Source organism: Pteropus medius, unplaced genomic scaffold (assembly GCF_902729225.1).
Source record: "Pteropus medius unplaced genomic scaffold, Ma_sr-lr_union100, whole genome shotgun sequence".
Taxonomy (NCBI): domain Eukaryota; kingdom Metazoa; phylum Chordata; class Mammalia; order Chiroptera; family Pteropodidae; genus Pteropus; species Pteropus medius.
The window spans coordinates 1,709,746-1,737,128 of NW_024353517.1; the positions used below are offsets into that span (position 1 = coordinate 1,709,746).

Consider the following 27,383-nt stretch of genomic DNA (forward strand, 5'->3'; position numbering starts at 1 on the left):
GAAGCAAGAGATGTATGCTCTATTGGTACTTATAAATTCTTTGGTAGGGCTGAGCCAACAGTCTAGTAGGTTCATACGATGTTAGAACATTAATCTATCTGGTTCATCCTTATTTTACAGATGAAAAAACAGAGGACCTGAACCATGAAGTGACTTTCCCGAGGTCCATGGCTTTGGCTAAACCACTGTTCTTACATTGTTTACATTACATTGTCTCTCTTGGCCTATCTTTGGGGTGCATCCAAAGTCCTGTTGGCTATTATTAAAGAAAACACAAATTAAGTGAAACTAGCATGGCGTTATAGAAATACAGGGTTTCAGAAAAAGTAGGTTTCTAAGTCTATTTCTACTTGAATATGCAGAGTAACCTTGAGCAAGTTACTTTCTTTCTCAGGGTCTCTGTTTCTTTATGTGTCAAAAGGCTGAATTAGATCATCCTGAATATCCTCTTGGCTCTCATAGATCATTCTTTATATATAATATCATTTCTAATAAAATGTACGATGTGGTCTTTGGCCTAATCACACTTCGTTTTTCATTTTCACCAGAAATGAAACAAGTCATAAGACTTTCTATTCATTTACAATCTCGATTAAATAGTTAGTGAGTAATTGAAATGTGCAATAGGACAGCAAAGAGAAGGGGAATCAATGGGGCTGGAGAGGTCTTAGAGAAGGTGAAATCTGAACTGTCTTCTGTAAGAGGTGAGGACCTGGTTAGGAAGACAGGAGGGTGTTCTAGGAAGAAGGACACGTGAGCACAGTGTAGGAGTCTTGGCTACACACTGGCTTGTGGAAACCAGGCTGCTGGGGCAGGGTCTGGAAGGGGAGCATGAGAGACAGAGGGAGCATGGGTGGAGGAGATGGTTGTCATGATAGGCTATAGCGTAGACTCAATGCAGGAGCTCAGGGGAAGGTGTAGAAGATTGATTTGGACAGCAGGGCAGATAACTCTCAAGGAAACTGTTTCATTGAGTACAGAGTAGGTCCTGAGGGTTCAGACTCAAGAAACACGTTCTTAGTTTTACATCTTTCTCTCGTTTCAATTAGGTGTTCCATAATTACATAAGAAATTCTCAGAACTGTACACGGTAACAATACAAAACATTATAGACCTATACAATGATTGTGTTGAAATACTTTTAAGCATTTATTAAAGGTCTGATGCATATTAACAGTTCCCTGGTTCCTGGAAGGCTAACAGTTGAGAGTTTTGCTCAACTGCTGTTTCCTCTTTTCCACTTTTCTATCTCAGTTTCTATATTTTGTCTTATGTTAATTGGATTTGCTCTCATTACTCTTGATATGTTTAGGGTAAATTACTTCAAATTCTTTTGGGAGGAGGATGGGGCATAAATAAATTATTATTATTATAAATTAAATGAATGCTCGCTCTCCAATATCATGTAATAAATAATGACAAAGCAATTTTATGCATTCTACACTTTTTAAAGGAGAGATTGGTTTTAAACACAATCCTATTAATTCCAATTCAAGTTAATAATCCTGCATTTGTGTACCATTTTAGGCATTATAAATTTTTTTAAATTGCAGTAACATATACATGACATAAAACTTACCATTTAAACAATTTTTAAGTGTATGATTCAGTACATCGAGTACATTCATAATGTTGTGTAACCATCACGAGAACTTTTCCATCATTCCAAACTGACACTCTGTACTCATTAAACACGAACTCCCCATCCCTCTCTCCCCTAGTCCCTGGCAATCTCTTCACTTTCTGTCTCTCTGAATTTGCCTATTCTAGGTACCTCATATAATGGAGTCGTACAATATTTGTCTTTTTGTGTCTGACTTATTTCACTTAGCATAATGTTTTCCAGATTCATCCATGTTGTAGCGCATATCAAAATTTCATTCTTGTTTAAAGCTGAATATATTTTGTTGTTTGTATATACCACGTTTTGTTTATCCATTCATCTACTGATGACTACTTGGGATGTTTCCTTTTAGCTATTGTGAATAATGCTGCTATGAACAATGGTGTGCAAGTCTCTGCTTGAGTCCTTGCTTTCAATTATTTGGGGTATATACCCAGAAGTATTGCTAGATCACATGGTAATTCTATTTTTAACTTTTTAAGAAACCACCATACTGTTTTTCATAGCAGCTGTACCATTTTATAGTACCATCAGCCTTACATAAGGGTTCTAATTTCTCAACATCCTTATCGACACTTATTATTTTCCATTTTTAAAAAATAATAGCCAGACTAATGGATATGAAATAAAGAGTGTATTATATTTCTTGATCCATTCAACACTCAACAAAGAACTCCTCTGGGGCAGAGGTTCTGTCTCATTCATCCTTGTCTCCGTGGCTTCCAAGCAGGTAAATTCTCAATAAATGTTTACTGAATGGTTGAATGATAAATTTAAGGAACAGACAGACACCAGTTCTGTGAGCAAATATAGATACTACTGTTATTCTCATTTCACAGAAGAGGAAATGAGGACTCAGAGCATTAAGTAACTTGATTGAGGCCAAACGACTGGCTAGGCACTGCCAGCAAGAGTTCCAGTATGGGCCTTTTAGCTCTAAAACCGGTGACAGAGGAACTGATGTGCTAAGGGTGAATGTCAGTCCACTGAAATAGTACCCAAAATTCTAACTCTGCAGCATAGCTCCATAAGTGACAGGGCCTGCACAGTAAGGACACTGTAAGCAGGTTGGAGAAAAAAGGCTGGCTCAGGCCATATGCATTTATGCCTAGGATTCAAGGAATTGGGCTCAATCTCAGAGCCATGATGCACAGGCACTTATGCAATCTAAACACAAGATGTCATATGAGAGATTTCTGGTACAGCAAAAAGATTCCTGGAATACTGCTTCAATCCATAGGAAAGGGTAGTACTGGTACTAACTCCAACAGGAGTATGCAAGTAACTCAATAATCTTCAGTTAAGAAAAGAAATTGTGAAACAGTTAACAAACTTCTACTTCATGCAAATGAAAAGTAGTCTATTGCAAAAAAGGAAATTTCCAAAGATAAAAAACATGTGTGAAAATAGTCAAAGATCAAAAAACATTGAGAAGAGACACAGTGCTTTCTCTGTCCTGTGTACCTTTTTTTGTAGACTTATTTGTATCTTTTTCTCCACCACAGATAGTCTATTATTCTGTTAATTCTTTTCCTCTCAAGAGGTTTGTCTGTTTATTATGATAGAAACATATCTCTCGGAAATATTGATCTTTCTTTCTAGGATTACTTAACCCTGTATCTGTAGGATCAAATAGGTATTTAAGAAAGGTTTTATGATCAGACTGACCAGACCGATTCATGAAATATATATTGTTTCACATCAAATGACTTATCAGGGACTTTAGAATTGGCTTTTTAGAAGGGTTTTATATTATATTAAAAATCTCAGTATTGCAAAACTATTTCTAACTTTTAATTACCATTCCACTTATTTTAAATAATATTCAATACAAATCCTAGGCAGGCCTATAACTGCCTTTTAGAACTGGTTTGAGTGGGATTTGAACTACATATGCTCCATAAAGCAGGAAATGAACACTTAGCAATTATTAACGATTAAGAAAAAAGAAATAGAGAATTTTAGTTGTCCTTAAAATATCAGCACAACCAAACTTAGGTGCAAAATTCCTAACACAAATGATTGCATCTGGGCCAGGCCTGTAGTCCCCTTACCATAATCAATAACGATTTTCTGAACATCTCCATGGGCTGTAATTGTCTTGTTTTTCTTGGTATCACCTCATCCCAGGACCTGAATTATTTTGCTCAGTTTAGATAGCTGTGGTAAGGCTGGTGTCAATTATCTTTTAAAATATAAGTGTTAATCAGACAGCATTCAAGATTGTCCCTACACAAATGTCACTCATTCACTCAACTTGGACCTGCCCTCCCCAGCAGGAGAGCAGGAGGTGGAAGGAGGTAGAGGCAGCCCTTTGGAACTTGCACAGAACCCTGAATGGCCCCGGGGGCGGAGGGCGGGGAAAGGGGAGAGGAGGAGAAATGCCGAGCCCCACTGTCAGGGAGTGATATTGGGCCACTGTCACAGGGGCTGTCTGAGCACTTGCAGCATGCAGGGAAACCTGTACCAGCCTCACTCCCCGCCGCCTCGCCCCACCGTCCTCTCCTTTGAGAGAGGCCCACCTTATCCGCAGCACAGCGCTATTGGACCGGACCAAGGAGGGGCCCAGCAACCTCCAAGGCTGTCCCTGTCCCTGTGGGGGCCCAGCCGAGGGTTCGATGGGCGCATAGACACACACTTATGTGTTAATGTGGAAGAGATGATCAGTTTAGGAGACCCTTCCCCTGTAGAGAGAGAGAAAGGAAGAAAATTGGTTCTGAGAATGGCCTGCAGCGAGTGCCTCTGTGCTGTCAGCTTCCTCGTCTTCCAGTTCCGGGTAGACCCAGCAGGGCTCCGTCCAACTGCCAAGGGCCTGGAATTGAGGGAGGGGCCGAACAGGCCACACCGCAGAAGCAGGAGCAAGAGCTGCAGGAGAGGGGCGAGCGAGCCTCCAGCGGCAGCTCTGGGGCCTGCTGGCATCAAGGGAGAAGAGCACCGGGGCCACTGTGCTGTGGACGAGGCTTCTTGGAATGAAAGTTTGAACTTTTGAGGAATGTGGGGCGAGTTCAGCAAAAATTCAGTTCATCCAGCGGTTGATACGTATTCACTCTGTGCAGAACTTGTGGGGGCTCATCAGGGCGCTGGAGATGAGAGGGACATGGGCTCCAACCTCATGAGGTCTGAGGACCCTCAAAAGAGTAGGAATGCAGACCTACAGACAATTTAGACAGCGACAAAATGACACCAGCTGTTATTGACACGTAAGGCCCTGGGCTGGGTCCCTGGTGAGAAGAGGATTCTGGCCTTTGGGACATTCAAGTCCCATCCAGTTACCATTTCACAAGCATGTGTTTGGATATCCCATTTTAGACACGTTAAGCTTAAGACTGATGTGACACATTTAAGTGAAGACATTCAACTATGGAGCTCAGAATCTAAACTACAAATATAAAAGGGGGAGAAAAGAACACCTGTATGACAGGGAGGGGCTGGGGGGGCCGTAAAGGGGAAGGAGACAGCCAAGGAGATGATGCATTACTTTAACGAGTGATGCCATATTAACAGAAATGTACTTTCAGAGATCTGAAACACAGCAGGTCCTTCTATAGTGATGATGATGGGATGCAGCACGAAGACCACCTCTGCCAGCTCACCAGGGAGAGGAGCTTTCTGCAGCCTAAGGTGGGCACGAGGATGACGACCGTCCACCCAGCCCATGAGGACTGCCTAATGCCGTGCTCTGCACTTCACACATGTTATTGTTATTGCATTCAGTCCTCACTACACCCTTCCGTGCAAGAATTAACATGGGGTGCGAAGAAGTTGGGTTACTTGCCCAGGTCCAGTGGCCAGCAGGAAGCTAGTCAGGATTCCAGCCCATGCCTCTTGCAGCCCAGGCCCATGAGCACAGTTTCAGAACACACAGCCTGTGGTATGTCTGAATTCATAGGGCAGGGTCTATACAGGGTCTGTGAGGAAATCTACTACCTAACAGAGTCCAGAAAGAGCAAATTATCTGAACAGGTTAAGCCCAGTACCATGTCGATGTGCTTCAGTTGTGTTGGGTATTAAGCTGGTCCATTATCAAACCTGTTTCCCCTCTCCTAATTTCAGTAATACTTGTCTCTATCTCAGGTCTATTTTGCTCCCACCATTCCTAGGTTCTCTTCTATTCAGGTTTCAAGTCTTCTTTCCCCACAACTAATGATACATTACATGACTCTCTTGCCCTACTCTCTGCTTCTCTCTGCTTTTTCTTTGCCTTACCTTATCTTTTCTAAATCTAACCAGCAAATTGCAGTTTCCCTCATTTTTCAAGTTTACCATCTTGATGTTGCAGTTTTCTTTTTCTAGTACTTCCCATAGTTCTCTAGTACTCTACGAAGCAAATTCCTGGTGGTGAGATTGAAAGTCATGTGTAAATCTAATCGTAGTGGTCTTTGTTAACAAGCAGCTACTATGGACACTGAGGACAAGGAAACACTGCCCTTTTATGTGATGGTCAAATCAGCATCACCACTGTCATCTAATTTCGTTTCCAATTAATTTCCAATTTTTCATGTACACCCTCCCAATAAAAGAAACCGAGTATTTTGCTCTATACTATCAACTCTATCATTCTCTTCCTCTCTGTCTGGAGTGGGATGGGGAGAGCGCCTGCTGTAGGAAACCCTCCTAGATGGGCAAAGGGGCTGTCCCAGACTGCTGTCCTCTTCCCTGTGTGGTGTGTGTATGTGTGGCTACCAAGGCAGGCATTTTGAGACTCTCTATTGGCCCCATCTCTCATTCACATCCTCTCCCCTTCTCCCAACAAAAGCCATACGTCCTCTCACCAATTTCTTGACTTACTTTTGAAATCATCTGTCTGGGGTGTCTATCTCCATATAGAATGATGTGAACACGTGATTTTCATATGTGTTTATCAATGTTTGGATCAGTTTGTGTTTCTTGTGGGTACAGTCCTATGTGTTTGTGCTTGTGGAATATACATATACTGACACAGGGACCTATGTGGGCCTAGTTTCAAACGACCTGAAAGGAATATAATGGTAATTGAACATTTGCACATAAATACACCATACCACATGATAACTGGGGGGAATGTATGTGGGATTACCATCAGGATTTTATTTCACATAGGTATAGAAGGGAGGTGATTTGCACTGTACTAACAACGAACTAGATTATTTATGGGGTCACTGTCAGTGATCTCCTTACTAGTCATATTATGTAAATATTTCTGTCTGTGGTCTGACTCGCATATGGTACTGTAATCTCTAAGTTGATAATAGAGTGCCGAGTCATGCTCTCTATAGGTAATGTGAAAAGAATCGCATGGTTGAAAATATGCTAAAGGGTTGAAAGAAAGCTGTTACAAAACTTCCTAAAAATCTAGTTCAAAGTAACAAGTACAATGTTGTGTTCAGTTTTAAACTCTGATTCAGTTATCTACTTTTAACCCATTGTCTGTCTTATTCCTTTTACAATAAGAAACCCAAAGTTTTTATTTTACTGAAGTATATGGGTTAATCTTTTGTTTTCTGTCATATTCTGTGTACCATGACAAAATCGTTCAAAATACTACCTCTGTTACATGAGAATGTTTGTTCTATAAGGAGAAGTCTAGGACAACATTTGGGGAATAAGAAACCAAACCTATAAAGGATTTATTTATCATCTCTTCCCTTCAGTAGAAATTTACATTCTCCTGATTTTGCTTAGTGGTGTGCATTAAGAACGTTGAATTGGGAACACCACTCAAAGAGGGCATTCATGCAGATTCTGGCTCACAGTTGATCATCTGAGTAAATGATCTCACCTAAAGAGGCTCGGGGAAGCACTTCCTGGAGTTGTCATGCACCCAATCCACAAGAACAGAATCGGGCAAGACCCATCACCTTCGCTAAAACGCCAGGCTGGTGACGGAGGAGCAGGCCAGCTGGGCTTTGACAGTGACGCCAAGAGGTGCAGGAAGCGCGCGCTGGTAGCGCTGCGGTAGAAGCTCCGGCTGCCGCGCCCCCTCCCAACGCGGAGAGTCCCTGATTGGGTCCGCCAGGATCTGCCCGCTCCAGCCCCAGCCTGCTGCCCGCCGGGGAAGCGAGCCCATCCATCGCTGGCTGCCCAGTCCTCACCCAAGATTTAAAGCGGGCAAATTTTGTTCTCAAGACCAATGACTTTCGCGCCGTGCCGAGAGGAGAGCAGACGTCCGATTTGGGAGTTTAAGGAGCTGGGCTTGGACCTGGTGAGTTTTACTTTATAAGCTTTCTTTGAAATTAAACTGGGCTTGAAGGTAAAATCATTTGGGGGCGGAGTGATTCCCCTCCCCTTGCATTTTACAAACTAACCGCTGTAGTGAAGCTTTAGTTTGTAGTGAATTAGGACCCCAGAAGCTCAAGGCGTAAGTGTTGTGACAAGAGCTCTTTTAACAAGACTAGTCTGTTCTTAGAACTCCTGCTCTAAAATAGAAAATAAAATGAGGGAACCGAAATTCAGTCAAAAACTTACCTCCCATAGATAACTGTCGCTTGTTCTAAACGAATGGGTTTAGTCTAAGAAATTCTACCTCGTAATGAAAAGTGTATTCAGACCAGTTGTTTCGAAAGTAATTAATATGTGATCGACCATACGATTAAAAAAAAAAATTGCTCCACAGCCAGCTGACCTCGTCCAAACGGGGGCTGAGCCTCCATCCCCCAGCCCCCGGGGGGTGGAAATGTTGTCTTCCCTTCCGGGGAAGGGGAAGCTGCAGCACGCTTGAGGGGATAAACAGCAGCTCCCGGCACGGGCTGTCCTTTGTGCCGGGGACCGGAGACCCGCTCCGGGTCCGCGGTGAGGGCTAGGGGCCGCCCAGCCTCCGCCCCGCCCCTACCGGGCCAGCAGCCCCGCCGCGCCTCCTCGCCCGAGAAGCTCTCGGACTCCGGAAAGGAGAGTCGAAAGTCTCTTCTGCTTGCTCTGGACCAGTCGCGGTCTCCGTGGGGCGAAGAGGGGAAGGAAGTCGCTAGGAGGTGAGGGCACTCTCGTTCGCGCGGGGCGGGGGCTCCTGGACTTCAGGTCGGAATGCGCGCTGGGGCAGGGGCGCGAGGCGGGAGCAGACCCCCCGGCGGCGGCTGGCTGCCCTGGCCCGGAGCGCGCGGCCCGGCGTCTGGAAGCCGGGGCGACGGTACCCGTTGCGGGCGGGGGCCGCCGGCGGCGAGAGCGCGGCGGGGAAGCAGGGCGCATTCCCTCCCGGAGCGCCTTTGTTCGCCCCTGCCTGGGGGCGGGCGTCCGACCACCGAGACCCCAGGCCGAGCCGCCGCGCAAGTGCTGCAGGTAGGCTGGCGGGGGCGCGGGGGGCCGGAGCTCCGGTGGGGGTTAAGTTTCCTTGGGCGGGACGGGTCCCCGTCCCCAGGGAGCTCCAGCAAAGCGGCCGCCACGCCGCGCCGCGGAAACCGGCCCGAGCGCGGGAGACCGGAGGCGAGCGCCGCGCCCTGCGGGCCTGGGTTTCCGGCTGGAGTCCCGCAACCTCGCTGCCACCCCTGTGCTGCGGGGTCGAATTCGGGTAGAAAGCTTGCACGGGGTGGAAATCATGAACCACCAGATTGGGGAAGCTTTCGGTAAATTACTGGATGGAGAAATGGAGACGAGGAAGTGGGCTGGCAGGGGAAACTGGGGAAGACCTCCTCCTAGGGGGAAAGTCTCTGCCACTTTGACTATGCCGAATTTTATTTTGCATCTCGAAGTGACAGTCGTTTGCTTACTCACATATCGTATAGGTGAACGTAGGAACTTTTCATCCGACTGACTACACACCCTATATTTTTTTTCTTTTTATGGTCTACATGTTAAAGGGACACCTATGTTGAAACCGCACAGTGGTGGGCGGTGGCTTGTAGTTCATATTTAGGGTAATTCTCTGATGGAAATACATCCATTAAAGTTGGATTTGTTCCTCTGTGCCTTTATTTTGGGAAACTTCGCCTGGTCTCTATGGGGGAAGGGAGAGGGATGTGCGAGAAGCTGAGACTGACCCAGAAAAGGATGATCGAAGGTAGTTGAATTAAGTAGTGGCACTGTAAAGACCCAATCCTGAACTTTCTGAAAGGGAGATTGGTGATCAGCAGCCGAGGTTTTAACTTTCTCAAAAGAAACTTATGGTAGATTTTATATCTTGTTGGGGGGGGGGCGCTATTTTTATGGGTCAACTATTTAAAGCAAGATAAACTCAAAACCTGAAATATTCCCATTTTATATTTAAAATGACACTTCTCTCTCCTGCTCCTTCCCTCTCTCTCCCTTCTCCCCTTTCCCACAGGAACTCTCCGTATTTATTAACACCCTCTAAGGATGAGGCTGACTTAGTCTAACCCTTGGGAGCCCTCCAGGGGACTCACATTGACACCTTAAGATGGGGATGAGTGTTATGACAGAGAAAGTTCAAGCTGAATCCCAGAGAAGCTATTAAGAAGATGAGAACTGAGGGATAATTAGGTGGCATAAATGATATTGTACCTAAATACCCTCCCCCACAACCCTGAAAAGGTGGAGAATTTTCAAAATAAAGTGTAGGTTCTAGCAAGTAAAAATGTCACATTATATTTCACTAAATTGGAGATCAAATTTCCCTTTTATAAAAGACTGATTCAAATGATGAGAATGTAGGAAAAGGAATAACTTTCTAATTCTCAAATATAGAACAGCTTGAATAATATAACTCACGGGTTTTGAAATGGGTCATCTTTTAAAATGGGTCACTTGGCTAAAATCATTGCACTTAGTGACTTTCAAATTGTAAAAGTAGAATTCTTTCTGAGGACCAACTGCACTAGAATCCATATAACAGAACAGGATGTGGTAGTGATAGAAAGAAACTGGGAGAAACTCAGAAGAAAATGATCTCTTATTAAAGTAACAATGTGTCCTATCTTTGGAATTTTGTATATGCTCAATTGAATAGATCTAAGCTTTGCATCTGATGTCACATAACACATTTTGGGGAATATTTCCATAGCCATTATATTATTCCATTGTTAGAATAATCTTGTGATGAGATGCATATATTGTATCGACATTCCAGAAATTGAGGCATAGCAAATTATTAGAAGAGCTCTGCCATTTGACATAGAATCATAAAGCTAGCAAAGATTTAGCAACAGTGTAAATCTAGGCTATTTTTCTTATGGTATGCATATATATGAGGTATAAGAATCTTCATGTTTAAAGAAAGTTGATCAAGTGAGATGTAAACTTCCAATAAACAAAAGTGATTTTTTTTTACATTTTAATGCTAAAAATTAAGAAGAGGACTTTGCTCTGTAACTTATTTTTAAGATTTATCTTCCATAGTGAAGGCTTTAACACTAGAAGCCAGTTTTCTACAGAAGGAAATCTTTTACCAAATTTGCAGGTAATAAACTCCCAAAAGTTCAAGTTCGAAATACTATTACATAGCTTAAGATCTCCTTAAGGGTTTCATATTTTATCTCTTTTCTTCCTCTCCTCCAACACTTTCTATAACTTTCTGGTGGTTCGCTAGACAAAGTAAGTTAAAAGATTGACTCAAGTTTCCTTCTCCATAATTTACAGGGCCTTAAAATCTTTGGCTTTGTCATTATTATTGAAATGTATTTTTAAGTGCTTATGGGAATCATAATTGTTCTTTCCTGTCAAGGACAATGGTAGATGTGTTCAGTCATTTAGTAGTGATACTTCTGTTTTCAGTCTCAACAGTATTTAGGATGTGTTAATTGGCCCATAGCAATCAGATCAGTATTTTTAAAAACTCATATCTAACGAATATTCTTTTGAGAAGAATATTGAGGGTATATCTCATCATTTCGAAAGGAAAATAATCCCGGAAGAATATCAGCCATCTGCTATCTAAACCATCATAGTAACGATGCACGATTTCCAGAGAAAGGAAATTAGCGTATATTAAACAACTGATCCGGACCACACTTTGTCAATAAATTATCTCAAATGATCCTCAGAAAACACTGTGGTATGTGGTTTAGAGAACAGACTAGCACCAGAATATAAATCTACTTGTATTCACATTCTAAAACTCTTGGTTTTTCTACTCTCTTGCCTCTATCAGGTCAATTCCAAGTTGCACTGGAACATTCACTGACTGGTAAGGGACCTACACTGGAAATATCTCTGAAGCCTTCTCAGCACCTGTGGCCTACTACATAGTATGTGAGAAATTAATATTTGTTGAATTAATTAAATGTAGGCATTACCTACTCACACGACTGCCCATAATGCATGGAACAGGGTGGTGCTTAATAAATGGTAGTTATCTTAAAATAAATGTTAATCACCTGAGACAAAAATGTTTTATACCTCTTATGTTTTACACCAGTATTTACTTTTTGTACTCTGTAAACCCTCAATCAAATGTTGTTTCCAAATATAATATCCAGAACAGGACATATGAACTGCCATTGGACAATAGGCTTATATGTGTAGCTTATGTAATAGGTTTATACTGGGTTATATTGTCAATTTATTCTTAAATCACTATTTTTCATATCATAATTTGATCTCAGCTTTGTATATTCTTCTCCTTTCATTTCTTCCAATACTTATTCATCAAATTCTTGCTTAAAACATCCCCCTGAGCCCTATACTTCTTTCTTCTTCTTCTCTCCTTCTCACCTCTTTTTTTAAACCCCTTCTGCCATTTTGGATCTCCTCCCTTAAATCATCCACTCTTCTCTGTGAAGGAAAGACTTTATGCACCCAAAGGACACAGACCCACGAGATCACTTTTGCCCATTGTCTAGTGCTACTGGGATCAAGAAAAGAAAGGAGGGAAAATGGAAATGGAGGGTTAGGAAAAGGGTTATATTACAAAAAAAAATGAGAACAAGTTCTGACAAAATGCAAAACATAAGTGACTCCAAACTTCAGACAGTGAAGCAAATTCTTTGCTTTCTTGAGACACTTCTCTTGACCCTGCCCCTGCATCCTGACGGGAGCTCCAGGAAGAGCAGCTGCGCCAGTGCCAGGAAGGGAGGGCAGGTGAGGAGCTGAGGGACAGGGCCTGGAACCAGACTGGAATTTATGGAGCTGCCACAGCTTCCAGAATTTATGGAGGTTATGTGGCGAACCCCACATCTTGGTGCCTCGGTTTTTTCCTTCTGCAAAATGGGGAGATCATTTCTCCCTCATAGCTTGTTGTGAGGCATAAAGAGTTACTACGTACATGAAGCATTCAGAACATGCGGCTGTACAGGAAGCACACCCATGTTGGTAACTGTTGCTAGAGCGGGCACAGGAGTTTGTTTCTTAAGGAGGCAAGAACGAAACTGTATTTAAAAGAGCAAGGAACCCTATCAACCTCAAGAATGAATCCAGAGGGCCAAGCTTAGAAAAGCACACTTTTGACCTTTATGAGGCCTACTTTATATTTCAGCCTTTTTGTTTGTTTGAAATTCTATACACTCAAACTTGTTACTGGAAATTTTTAATGACTTTTAATATAACTCCTCTGAAATATAGTAATATGTACTCTGTAGTCCTGTGCCACCGGTTTCCTTAGCACCTGTCTTTACTTAGGGCCCATCTTAATTTGTTTGTCCATCTGGTATTTCCCTGTTTTTATTTTTCCCCTAACCAGCACACAAATATACACCTTTGTTTAACTTATAAAGAAACATATACCTTAGTTTATATAGGTGAGGAGCTTGTTACTAGATTCACACTGTAGGTTATATAACCCCACTTTTCCTCTGTCTCATATCCATGCTTGCTATGTGGGAATTTAAACTCTTTGGACTAACACTGAAATGAAGAACAAACTCTTTAAATGTATTCTTTGTGGAAGGACGACAACTCCAAATGGCTTCTAATATTTGCCCATGGCTTGAGCAAAAATTTCATAGCTAGTCATAAAAATACCTACAGACAGCTATTGGGTAGAATTTTTCCTTTTTTACAGGCCTTATATCGAAAACACTCAATTTGATTAAAGAATAAAATTGGGAGACTATCAATTTTTCACGCTTAAAATGTGAGTTGTGAATTCATATCTCAAGTTGCTTTCTTCTTGAGCAAATAAAGTAGGCAAGTAGTCCTAAACAGTAACAAGTTGTGTTTTTCAGCACCAATTATTACAACTAATTTACTAAGAAAAATCTACGAAAATCAAATTATAGCCTTTCCAGTAAATTCAGAGCTTTTTATTCCTGGTTTCTTTTAACATGGCAGTTTGGCTTCTGAAATTGGTCCTAGCTATGTTTAACAGAGAATAGATGATCAGACAAGCCAGATAAAAATTCTTGGAATGTTGAATAAAATGCAAGATAAAGATGGGACAGAAAATGTTATCTTTCTTCCCTTTGTGTTATGCCTGGACACGAAACAAAAATTGGTCTCACCTGGGACTTAAAGTCATAAAAGTTCAAATGTAAAAGGTATAAAGTACTGAGGCATTTTTTTTTTTTAACTGTAACTTATTAGAAGAGCATCATTAGTTTAGGGTCATACTTTTATCACTTTTAACTGTTGTGCTCCAGATAAAATCCTCACTTGCTTCTCCCTCGTCCTGGCCCTGTCAGTGTGCCTTAGAGAGGAAATGCAGGGGGTTCAGCCTGGAAAATCCGTGAAGACACACGAGGGGATGAAAAACTAACATAGTGTATGTTGTCGTCTCCTTTCTCTATGAGGCAAGAGTTAAGCTCATCAGCTAAGAGTGAGGAGGACAGGCCTTGGGAGAGCAGAGAAGACAGCGTGGCTGGTGACGAGACTGGGAGAGGGAGAAGATCCAGGACAGGAGGACAGTCACACCGCACGGAGCGCCCTGCCACAGCTAGATGTTGCCATTCGTAGTGATGCTGCCTGCCTGGCATGTCACGCTCCCCCAGCAGCCTGGCAGGTGCTGTAGGAGAGAGAAGATGGGAGTCACCCAAGCTCTGGAGTTGGGATAGAAAGACAGGAACTAGAGAGAGGAGGGCAAAGGTGCCAGAGGATTCCTCATCTGAGACAGGGAGAAGAAAGGTCAGGAGCAGGCGAGGGGTGGGCAGAGGACTCTAGTTGAATGTTTAGAGGTTGCGATTGAAGAGTGAGTATACTGCAAAGCGTGTATACTAGAATTTAGAATTTCACAGGAAATGTAGTTCTAAGTAAGCCACATAAACAACTTTTTTGCTGCTAAGTTGTGTGTGGGAGGTAATGTGAACACAGTGGTGTATACATCATAAAAATAAGCGTCCTTTAAAATGCTGAGTGCTGTGTGTCTACTAAATAAGATGTAGAAATAGAGTTTCTCTAAGATTAGATGTTGTTAATATAGTACAACAATGGCCAGAAACAGGGGTCAAGAAACATATGGACGAACACAAAAATACATGCAATTTGAATTCAGACTCACTGGCTTTCTCTAGCTAACATCACTCAGCCTCCAGGCCTCAGATTCAGTGTTGCTTCTCCTCCTGGAAAATGCCTTCCCCAACCTCCACCCCACCTCCAATGGGGCCGGGTCCGTCTTCAGACCCTCTCGTGCCCCCAGCACAGCTGTCACTATGTGCTCCATCCACGTCTGTCTTCCCGCTCAGAGCTCCGTGACCAGGCCTTGTCTGTCCTGCCTTCTGCTGATCTCCCTCTACCCAGTTGTTACCTCGTCTTCATCTTCTGATGAACTAGCTTTTTAACGTAGTTCTTTTTTCTTTGACTCCTCCCTCTTCTCCTCTCAGAGCTCATTTCCTCCAGGCCTCTCTGTTCATCTCTCCACCATGTGCATCATAGCATCCGTCTTTTGTACGCTCAGAGTGACCTGCAATCTGCGGTCTCAGCGCCCTCCACTCTCATTACCTGCTGGACATCTCCACCTGTTGTGTCTCCAGCACCTCACACTCACTGCAAGTCTGACACAAACACGTTCTGCCCCGCCCCTAACTCAGGAAACCAGTTTTCCCTCCTTTATCAGCTTTGCTTGAAACCAGTTTTCACTCTTCCTCCTCCTCCCCAACTCCTCCTCATCCCAGACCACTCCCCAGGGACCGCTGGGGTTTCATTTTTCCTGAGAGGGTCTCCTTTCTCCCTTCCTTCTGTCCCCACTTGTGCCACCCAGACTAGACCCTCCTCACCTCACGCTTCAGCATGAGGCCCTGACAGGACTGGTGACCTGATCTCCAGCCATCCTGCATCTACCCTGTGTGCCACTGCCAGATTAGCCCCTTTTGTATAAAGCTTGACACGTGTTGACAGGGAGTTACCATTAAAAACAAAACACAAACTTCTGTGACTTCCTGTTGTCCCCACAGCAGTCACTGGCTCCTCTGCCTCACTTTCAAGGTTCCGCATGAGCAGGCCCCAGCCTCCCCGCTTTCAAATTCATGCCCGTTTCTCAAATACTGGCCACACTGTGATTCCTTCCTTTCTTGCCTGAAACAGACTGTTCCTCTTTCTGCAATCACCCAAATCCTTTCATCCTCAGGCCCTCCCAACCCACTGTCACTGATCTCTACTCCTAGGGACCCTCCTAGTGTGCCTGGAGCTGGAATTGCCCAAATCAGTGCTGACATGGTGTCTATACCTCACTGTGACGTGCGACTGTCCATGGGAACTGTGTTTTCAGGGGGCACCATGAGTCTTGTGTCAACTGGATTGTAGGTGCTTTCAGAGTGGAAACCACAAAATGCTACTTCATGATTCCCACCATGCCCGGTACAAGTATTTCCACAGCAAATACTTACATACTTGTCGGATTAATTGAAACATCAGACACTAAGGTTGTTTAACTTGAACTTAAAGTGCAGGACTCACCATCTTTATCAGCACTTCAAAGTTTATAGCAGGTTTTGCATAGTATTTTAGGATCACAAAAGTAGACTCAACAAAGACATGAGTTGACAGCACAAGTGAAGTAGAAAAATAATTGAGGGTTGTTAGGGAAATTTGTGGCCTTTAGGTATATTAGCTTGTTTTTTCCAGAAAAGTTTAAAGAGCTCCCTTGGGAAAATATATTGTTGAGTAACTGAAGGGCACAGCTCCCAAACTGAAAAGTATTTGGGGTGGGGTTTGCCACCTTCTTTTCTGATGTTCCTACTTCTATTCTTTATTCTTCTACTTCTGTCTGTTAGGAAAGAGAATACTAAAGATATCTGCTCCTTCTTCTCAGTTCCAATAGAAGCAAACCCAAGTTATGATCTAAATATTTGCATATTTTCCTTTAAGAAGTTCTTTGTCCTGTTTTCTCCTGTAGTCTTTCCTGTTTCCAATTTTCATCAGGTTCTGAGTCATCTGTAATTTTTATATCCCCTCAATAACAATACATTGATATTTGCCCCCAATTTGCAAATGAAGTCACCCCATCAGAGTGCAGTGAGGGGTGCCTGAGGTTACACAATAACTCTGGCCCCAAACAGGGATAGCCCTGGAGTTTCCAGGCTGTTGACTGGTCACTGAACTGAGCTTCGAGCACACAAAGGAAGCTGCACCCACAGCATTCTGTTGTGGACAGTTGCTGAGCTTTGCATGCATTGTGGGGACCTCTTTGTTTCCTCTAAGGCCCAGCATTTTCTTTCTCCAGGTCAGGCAGGCCTGTGGGCTTCTTCCCAGTCCCCTCTCCTGTACTTTAAATATGAAAGATGGAAGATGTGCATTAGAGAAGCTATACTACTGTGCAAAGCAGAAAAGTGGGTGTCAGTTGCGTGTGCTATAGCCATCAGCAAGGCCAGAGTTGGGGGCAACATTGTTTAGTTTTGATTACTGAATTTAGATCAGCGAGGTGCTTTTGCTTTTAGTTGTGAAAGACTACCTAGTGGCTATGTTCAATTTTGAGGAGTTTGGGTGGTTTTTTTATTATAAAAGAGAAGCAAGCTGGGTACTATAAAAGAGTAGTTTACCTTTCGTAAACCTTCCCCTCATCAGATCAGTACTATCCATGCAGTTTAGTTATGATTGATGTAAATGGAGGGTAAACAAATCAAGCTCCTGGGGGTGGAAAAATCTTGTTTCAGAACTTCACATGCTGTACTGAACTTCAATAAGTAGTGTGGGTTGTTGGCTTCATGACAGGTTCTTTGTCATTTTTCAGAAAGCTTTTGACTCTGAGGTCAGTTGGGAACAATTGAAGAAGAATAGGAAAGATTTACCTTACGGTAGTGGGTGATAAAATGAATGTTATGTGCTGGCTGCTAGGTTGTAGTAGCAGAGTTAGCGGCAGCAACACACCAACTGGATGAGGAACAGACCCCATTCATTCGAGGGATACTAGGGCCTCTGTGAGTCAAGTGTACATGTGGGTGCTGAGGAGTTAGGCTTGTGGGCTAATTGTCTAACAAGAAGTTCATAATTGTAGACAACTGTGACTGTGTGCCAAACAAGCTGGCATTGGAACATACTTAGTACTCATACTTTGCGTTAAGCCTCCAATTCCTTCCACATGTCTGGTGCAGGCAGCAGAAGGGGATTTTGGCTTTCAGAGGTGGTCTGTTATCTAAGTGAACGCTCTTAAGACTGAGAGGAAGTACCTCCCCCCGCCCACCTTCAAGCGAAAGTGATTTTGCAAAGTTTAGGCAGGTGCCAGCTTCAGAAACTGATGTTTCTTGCTGTCTTTCTCACCCTACTTAGAGCATTCTGTCCATGACCAGCCAAACCAATGGGGGAAATGACTGATAATTGATCTTTCCCTTACGGCAGTATTTCTCACTTTTTTTGATGGTAAAGCACAGTAAAAATGCATTTTATATTACAACCCTGAAGGTGCTACTTTCAGAACACTCTGCTTTAGAAAGATCGCTCTGACTGGAGAGTAGAGGAGAGATAGGCCAGGGGTCATTTAGTCTGCCATCCTGGTCTGGGTCAGAAGTGATGATGACATCAAGGGGTGAAGAGAGATTTAGAAAAAGCAATTCCCAGGATTAAATAACTGGATATAGAATGGAGGAAAAGGCAGACTTTCAGATTTCTGGCATAGGTGCATGAAGTGCAGGTGGACACAAATAAGAAGAAAATGGAAACAGGTTTTAGGGGAGAAGACAGTAGAATGGGTTAGAAATGGCAGTTGAGTACTCCGTGTGTCAGATAATTATCAACTTCTATCTCTGTATCTATGTATATGCCCATTTAATTTGCATAAAGACTTTGCGTTAAGGGGTGTTATTCCAGTTTTTCAGATTTCTGGGTTAGGTGCATGACACAGTGCGACAAATACAGTGGGTGGCTGCGTCCACACTGGGTTCACATGTCCAGAGTGCCAAGACAGCAGTTTTGGCTACAATCCTACAGCCTCCCAGTTTTGAACATATTAAATTTGAGGGGCCTATTGAGTTTGCAAATGAAAAAGTACAGGAAGAACATGATTGTGTAGGTTTGGGGCTCACAAAGTCATTGTGGTTACAGAGAGTTTGGATTATGCTTTTGAGAAGCATAACTCAACTTCTTGATTATGAATCTTGATTTAAAAAAATCTTACTGTAATGCCTACCTTGCCTGGGGCAAGCTTTAATGGATTTTTACTATTAATGAACTTTCTTTTCACATTCATCTATTTCGCCTTGAATTATATAGCTACTTTCATCCTGACTGTATTTCAAATCGATATATCTGTAGATATTCCCATTTGAGAGATTTGAACTTTAAGTATATGATAGCCATTTTGGAAGGCTTGTTTGTTTGTTTGTTTAAGATTGAGAAGAGAACAGGTTCTCTATATTCTGAATGGGAAGACAATGGAGAGCGTTTCTTTCCCTTCCCCTCTACTCCCCTAAAATAAACAGCTAAATGCCTCTGCTAGATACTAGCTGCCTCATCACCTTTTGTCCAGATCAGTCCTGTTACATAATATCTTAAGGAGTTAAGAGTAGTTTGTTTTTTTTTAGTAACTCATTAATCCACTCATTTCTCATCTTTTCTCATCCTAACTCTTAACAGGTCGCACTTAACTTTCACAAAAGGATGTACGTGGAATAGCTGCCTGAGGCCAGTCACCAAACGTAATGAAGGATGCCAATGTGGAAACATTTTGATGTGCCAGTGTCTTCATTCTACAGTGTGTTCCATTTTTTTGCAATCTCAGCAAAAATGGTATTAAAATATTTTGTGAAATAAGAAGCTCCTTTTACATTTTGAATGACCAGCATATATTAAGATGGACATCTGTTCTACAGAATACAGAATTCTATGGTCTCAAAGAAGCAAATGCCCATTTAACACTGATCCTAAATAAAATTGGACGTCAGAATGTTTGTTAGTGGCAGAAGAGTAAAAAAATGTCAGTTTGTTCAGTTATTTGCCACCTGTTTTATACTAAGCCTCATGTTTTTTTGGGGACCACTTGATAATCACGTTGTGAGCCACATGAAGTCCTACTCTTACAGATACTTCATAAATAGCTATGACTTTGTGAATGAGAGCCTATCCCTTAAGCACAGTGAAGATGGGGCTACTCACTACCAATACCTGATTAACCATGAGAAGAAGTGTCAAGAACAAGATGTCCTCCTTTTACTGTTTGTAAAGACTGCGCCTGAAAACTATGATCGACGTTCAGCAATTAGGAGGACATGGGGCAATGAGAAGTATGTTCAGTCTCAACTTAATGCCAACATCAAAACTCTGTTTGCCTTAGGAACACCTTCTAATCCACTGACGAAAGAAGAAATGCAAAGGAAACTGGTTTGGGAAGACCAAATGTACCACGACATAATTCAACAAGATTTTGCCGATTCTTTCTATAATCTTACTCTTAAATTGCTTCTGCAGTTCAGTTGGGCAAATTCCTTTTGTCCACATGCCAAATTTCTTATGACTGCCGATGACGACATATTTATTCACATGCCAAATCTTATTGAATACCTTCAAAGCTTAGAACAAATTGGTGTTCAGGACTTTTGGATTGGTCGTGTTCATCGTGGTGCTCCTCCCATTAGAGACAAACGCAGCAAATACTATGTCTCCTATGAAATGTATCAGTGGCCGGCTTACCCTGACTATACTGCAGGAGCTGCCTATGTGGTCTCCAGTGATGTAGCGGCCAAAGTTTATGAGGCCTCACAGACACTCAACTCTAGTCTTTACATAGATGATGTGTTCATGGGCCTCTGTGCCAATAAGATGGGGATAGTACCACAATACCATGTATTTTTCTCTGGGGAAGGTAAGACTCCTTATCATCCCTGCATCTACGATAAAATGATAACATCTCATGGACATGTACAAGACCTTCAGGACCTTTGGAAGGATGCCACACACCCTAAAGTAAAAACGATTTCAAAAGGTTTTCTTGGCCAGATATACTGTAGGATAACTAAAATAGTTCTCCTTTGCAAATTGGCCTATGTGGACACATATCCTTGTAGGGCTGCCTTTGTCTAATAGTACTTGAATGTTTTATGTTTTCACTGTCACTGAGCCAAACCTGGATGAAAAACTCTTAAATGTTTGACTGTACCCTAAGTGAAATGAACATGAAAAAACAAAGAAATATTTTGAAAGCCCAGTCTCTCGGAATGTTTCTTTGATTCTAGAAGCTATTCAACATAACTTAACTACTTCATTGCCTAAATCCATTTCAAGGAATGTATATTTAGAAAAGGTTTATGAAAACCGAACTAAAGGGAAATTCAAGTTCTCAATGCCACGTGTATATTTGAGGTATAGAGAAGTAATTAAAGAGCCTTGGTATTAGAAAAACTGCTTTTGGAAAATACCAAGTGAATATAGAGTACAACATTTCAAAGAAATATGTTGTTAGACTAGATATACAAGTTAATTTTTACTAAAAGAGCACTTGATGGAAATAGTGGGGGCAGGGAGGATTGGTATAGGAGAAAGTACATGAATCTGGCAAAATAAAGTCTCATGTTCTTCAGAGATATAGGAAAAAGTACAGCAGGTCCTTGAATAACCTGGTTTTGTTAAGCATCGTTTTGTTATAATGTTGAGAAGATGAGTAGGAACTTAACACTTGTTTATATCAGTTAGCCTGTTGTATAATTATTTCATTATACATTGTTTCACTGCAGTTCCAACAAGCTATCGAAAATGTTAAGTGAGGACTTACAGTACACATTCTCTTTATGAACAGCCAAATCACTTATTGTCACATCTGTGTACTTATTCTACCTAGCGTTGGAGTCATTTAAAACATTTATGTCTTTTTTCCCCAAAGTTTAATGTAAAATTTGAGAAGTCATTAGCTCTGCCCTAACTTGTGCTTTATGGGTTTGTTTTTGTTTTTGTTTTTGTTTTATTATTAGAAAATGACACAAAACATGGGCAGTTTGTTACCCATGGGGTCCTTCTGTAGGGAGAAATCATTGCTAATTCAAGACGCTGATTTTAATACATTGAAATTTTCAACTGGTTTTTAAATATTCAATATCGGTCTGTTTTTAAGATAGTTATTTGAATGTAGTTTGCTTAGAGGAATAGAATATTGGAGAAGACTTCAAAAGGAAAGATAGAACATTAAAAGCCTCTTTTCTCCATAATTTATAAAATAAAATTCTTAGTGTCTAAATTATTGTAATGATAATAAAATTAGCCCACCCCTCCCCAACAAGGCCTCATAAACCACAGTACTTTATTCCAAGTTCAGATTTTAAAATGTGAATATTAAACATCACACAAAAGCTATAGTGTCTGTAACAAAACCTATTTCATCAAAATAGCTATCAGAGGTATTGTCAACTTTTAAATATTTCAAACTTGAAAGCAGAATGAAAGATAAAAAGGTTGCCAGAATGAGGTTTAAAGTATTTTTAAAGTGGCATGTTCCTTGTAATCAAAGAGATGTGGGTGAGAGCTAATAGAGTAAGTTACAAAGCAGGACAGAAATATGGCCATGATGCAGACAACCTCCCCTGACTATAGAAAGTACTAGGTGATGTCTGTTTTAGTGGGATTATCTGAAGGCCAAAATAATGACTTCAGCGAGAGCAGATGAACTGATTATAGAACCTTTGTCTGCAGAGATGCCTGTTAGGAAAGACTAAGATGTCTCATTTAATTAGATGATGTTTGAAACATGCAAAACAAAAACATAACTAAAAAAGAATTTTTAGTAAACACAACTAGATATGACATATATAATTTTTTGCAGCTAGCTTTTTAAAGTTTACAGAAATTTTTTGTTATTTTTTTCTATTTTGAAAATTGAAGCTTGTTTACATTGATTGCTCAGATAATTTAGAATTTTTAACTAATGTCAAAACTACAGTGTCAACCATTCTAGTTTGTAGTTACTTTCAGAGTAGGTTCACGGTTTTTAGATCATTAAAGTTTAAATTTTCTGACCAATTTTAAAAACTAGGGAACAAAATTGCATTTGACAAAGTGTATTTATTAGTTGATTCATTAATAACTGTTTGCCTTTTGGCCATACATACCCTGTGTATCTATACTTGTAAGTGTTTAAATTTGCTATTGGTTGGAAACATCAGTGTCTCTCTGGCCATAAAAATGATCTTGTTTACAGCAGTACTTTCATGAAAATTATTTGAGAAAGTGCTCTTCTCAACTATGTTCATCCTCTTGTTTTTAATTAGAATAGAATGGAACAGATTTAAAGGAAATATGAAGGCACCTCCTTTTTAAACAAGGAAATTGCTAGATGCTTCATCAGACTTAAAGTCCTGAGAAGAATATTTATAAATACAGTAAAAGGATTCCAACCTTTTAAAAAGGAAGGAAAAAACTTTTTGGTGCTCCAATGCAGGGCTTAAAAATCATAAACAAAGGGAAAATAAACTATCAGCCTGGATGGTCACTTGAATAGAAGATGGTTGTACACAGTGTTATTGCTAAAAACTTTACCTCTTGGTTGGTTTGCATTCTTGTTTCCATATTATTAATTTTATACCAAAATGTTAGATATTTTTTATTATTTGAATTTTGCTCATATGGCAAAGTAATTAGTGGTTTTTAAAAAATAAATCTGTGATTTTCAATAAAAACTTGAAAATTATCAGCATATGTGTATTTTCGCAAGGGTTTTTAAACTCCTGTGTGAACATCATTTGTTTATGTAATCAGTTTATTCTGTTTAATGTCAGAGAGGCCTATAGCACACAATCTTAATTCTACCGCTGTTCCGACTTGCTGTGCCCAGGATAGAAGATGTGTTCTCTGCGTAACGGAGACACCTAAAATGCCTCTTTTGTTTGTTAAATGATTTATGCTGGAATGTCTCAGTGAGGGAATTCTCCGAATAGATTGTTTGGGAAGGGATGAAATAAGAACCTGTAACCATAGCACCTTAAGACACAATTTGAAAAGGTCATATTTTCTTTTGACTTGGTATCATTTGCTGTCTGAAAGTAGATTCAAATTTAGCCCTAGTCTCTTAATGTCAGGAATGTTCTTAGACTTGCTATGGAGTGTTTGGTGCTTCAGTATATTTGTTCATAGTATGTTCTCATCTGCTTTTCACCTGATTCATGCTCACACCTTCGAATACTATATGGTGTGATTCAATCAATATATATATTTTTTAAAACTTGGAAGCATCTGTTTTATTTGGTTGTAGTGGAACTTTTTACTTGCAAGGCATAGTTGGGGTGTTTGTAGTTGGGACTAAAAATGATTAACACTTGGAAGAATTCATTAACTTGACCTATTATTTGAGACTTCAATTGAACACTGGCCACAATGAAAATCAGAACAGAGAACTGATATGCAGTGTTGTTTGTTCTGCTGTAATAACGAGAGAAATGTTGGGTGTTTCCCTGACTTTGTTTCTATGCAATCACTGCGTGGTGCAGTGAGACAAGCCTCAATCACAGCTTTGTTTACGATAATCCTCTATTCCAGACCACTAAGGTTCCTTACTGCCTTCAGGAACAATCTAATCTCTTCTACCTGGTTTAGAAGACCTTCTGTCATCTTTTCCTTCCTCATTCTCTGTAGCTGCCACTCTTATCCATCACAAATCTCATTCATGACCATGCCTGTGTAAGTTTGTTTCCCTTGCCAGGAACACCATTTCTCCTGTACCTGCTGAAATCTTGAAAATGAAACTCTAACTGCTCTTCCATTAAGCATCTCCTGCCCTTCTCCCCAAATATATACTTAATCACATACAATATTGTGCTATCTACTAATTGTTCATGTGTTTTTTCCTAGCTAAAATATAAGTTCTGAAGGTAGGGACTGTGCACAGTCATAACACATAGTGCTTAAAAATCATTATTTTTTCAAATATGATAAAGTAATGTTATTTTGGCAAGCTATCCAAATATGAAGACGTTGATTATTCAGAACCCTAATGGACAGTATCTGACATAACATTTTACCTATTCTAATTAAAAAGTTTTTAATTTGACAAAGTCTGAATGCTTATTATATGCATGCATATGGTATCTATCAACTCTGGCCCCAACAAATTTGTATTAGTTATGCATAAAAACTCAAATATATAAAGTCAAAAGTATTTTTGACTTCATAAAAGTCAAAAATACTTTTACCTATTGCTTGTTGCTTTTATGAAGTCCATGAGCTTTGTTTTCAAGTACATAAATGAAGGTTCATCTATAGAATAAATACCTGAAGTTCCGGTCAAGATGGTAGAGTAGATAAACACTGTACTTGCCTCCTCTCACAACCACATTGGAATTACAACTACAGAACAACCATCATTGAGGATCGCCTTAAATCTAGCTGAACGTAAGTCCTTTAACTAAGGACATACAGAAGAAGCTATGTTGAGACTGTTAGGAGGGGTCAGACACGGAATGGTCTGGTCCCATACCACGTGTGGTGGTTAAAAATCGGGAGGAACATCTCCGCTCTGGAAGTCTCCTGAGAAGCAGAGTCCCAGCCCCATAACAGGCTCCCAGTCCAGAGATCCAGTGCCAGGAAGAGAGGTCCCCATAACTCTGGCTGTGAAAACCAGTGGAAATTGGGGCTGAGTGAGATGGAGGGCTGCTGGAGACCCAGATTTTCTTCTTACAGGGCCCGCACATGGACTTTCTGCTGACGGACTCACTTGCTCTGAGTTCAGTGCTGGGACAGCAGTGTACAAGGTGCCAGGGACATATAGGGGAGGAACTGAATTGTCTGGCTTCAGGGTGAGGGTTGGAGGGGCAGCTTTTTCCCACGCAGAAGTACTAGCAGAATCCACTGTTCTGTTGAGCCCTCCCTGAACCCAGCATGCAGACGCAGGCAGGTGACATATCTGAGTCTCCATCAACTTGGCTAATACCGTTCGCCTGCCCTGATGATTTCCTGAGACTCTGCTCCACTCAACCTACGGGCCCACCCAAGCTGCTTCCAGTGGCTTTTCTATAAAGCTTGTCTTGGCTCATGCTGCGGACTTTCCTAAAATCTCTCAAAGGTTCACAAACTTCAAACAAGCAGCATCTAGCCTCAGTGTGCCCTGTACCTGTTTTTGAGCAGCCTCAAACCTGGTACTAGTGGCAGCTGACCTCAGTTCATAGCTTAACCTCTCCCAGGCACCTCTGAGCCCAGCACAAGTGGCAACCATCTGCAGAACACTTTGTAGCTCACAACAAGTGGCCCTGGGCACAGGCAGAAGCTGAACCTGGCCTGCAACAGAGGCCCCAGAACCAACATACCTGGTGGCCAGCTTTAGACCATCCAAGAGTACCACACAACCATCTCCGTAACAGACACACCCAAAGGGAAGACTGGGCAGGCACCTAAACCCTGCTAAAGTGAATCTTGCTCCACAGGGTCAATCCCTGCACAACAGTTCCTCCACTGTAGTCATGGCTAGTCCCCACAACCAATCAGTCTGACATGCAAACAGTAACCAAAGCTCAACTACAACAAGAAGGCACACACAACCCACGCAGTGGACAAACCTGCAGCACCTGGCTCAGGTGACCGGGAAGTCTGTGCCATTGGGACCCATAGAGCACCTACTACATAAGCACACTCTACTAAGTCCAGGAGACAAGCTCTACCTAATACATAGACACAAACACAGGGAGGCAGCCAAAATGAGACAAAGAAACATGTCCCGAAAGAACAGAACAAAGCTCCAGAAAAAGAACTAAACAAAATGGAGACAAGTAATCTACTAGATAGAATTCAAAACCCTGGTTATAAGGATGATCAATGATCTCAGTGAAAACTTCAACAAAAAGATAGGAAACATAAAAATGAACCAGTCAGAAAGGAAGAATACAATCACTGAAATAAAGAATACATTAGAGGGAATCAAAAGTAGATTACATGAAGCAGAGGATCAATTCAGTGATTTAGAAGATAAGATGGCAGAAAACACCCAATCAGAAAAGCAAAACAAATTTAAAAAAATTAGAATAGTTTAAGGGGCCTCTGGGACAACAGTAAACTTAACAACATTCATATCATAGGTTTACCAGAAGGAGAAGAGAGAGAGCAAGGAAATGAAAACCTGTTTGAAGAAATAATGACTGAAAACTTCCCTAACCTGATGAAGGAAATAGACAAACAAGCCCAAACAAGATGAACTCAGAGAGGCTTACACCAAGACATATCATGCTAAAAGTTAAAGATAAAGAGAGAATCTTAAAAGCAGCAAAAGAAAAGCAGCTAATTACCTACAAGGGAGGTCCCATAAGACTTTCAGCTGATTTCTCAACAAAAAGTTTGCAGGCCAGAAGGGATTGACATGAAATATTCAAAGGGATGAAAGTAAAAACCTACAACCAAGATTACCCAGCAAAGCTATCATTTAGAATCGAAGGATAAATAAAGAGCTTCTCAGACAAAAAAAAAAAAAAAAAAAAAAAGCTAAAGGAGTTCATCACCACCAAACCAGTATTACAAGAAATATTAAAAGGACTTCTTTAAGAAGTAAAAAAGATAAAAAATATGAATAATAAAATGGCAATAACTACATATCTATCAACAATTACTTTAAATGTAAATGAATTAAATGCTCTAA

The 27,383-nt window shown here is 41.2% G+C and overlaps 2 protein-coding genes across 9 annotated transcripts in view; one reads left to right on the forward strand and one right to left on the reverse strand.

Annotated features, from left to right (window-relative positions):
- The window catches only part of MCF2L2 (MCF.2 cell line derived transforming sequence-like 2), a 190,589-nt gene that overhangs the window by 56,136 nt on the left and 107,070 nt on the right, over positions 1–27,383 (reverse strand). The gene's annotated exons all lie outside the window — the stretch shown is intronic.
- Positions 7,447–25,854, forward strand: B3GNT5 (UDP-GlcNAc:betaGal beta-1,3-N-acetylglucosaminyltransferase 5). Of its 8 annotated transcripts, none has more exons than XM_039850569.1 (3): positions 7,447–7,805; positions 11,637–11,737; positions 19,421–25,854. In XM_039850569.1, the coding sequence occupies exon 3, from the start codon at positions 19,730–19,732 to the stop codon at positions 20,861–20,863; it is 1,134 nt and encodes a 377-aa protein (XP_039706503.1). In that variant the 5' UTR covers positions 7,447–7,805; positions 11,637–11,737; positions 19,421–19,729; the 3' UTR covers positions 20,864–25,854. The 8 variants fall into 8 exon arrangements, with proteins under 8 accessions (XP_039706503.1, XP_039706500.1, XP_039706506.1 ...); XM_039850566.1 differs by having other exon boundaries at positions 11,637–11,733; XM_039850572.1 differs by having other exon boundaries at positions 11,637–11,672.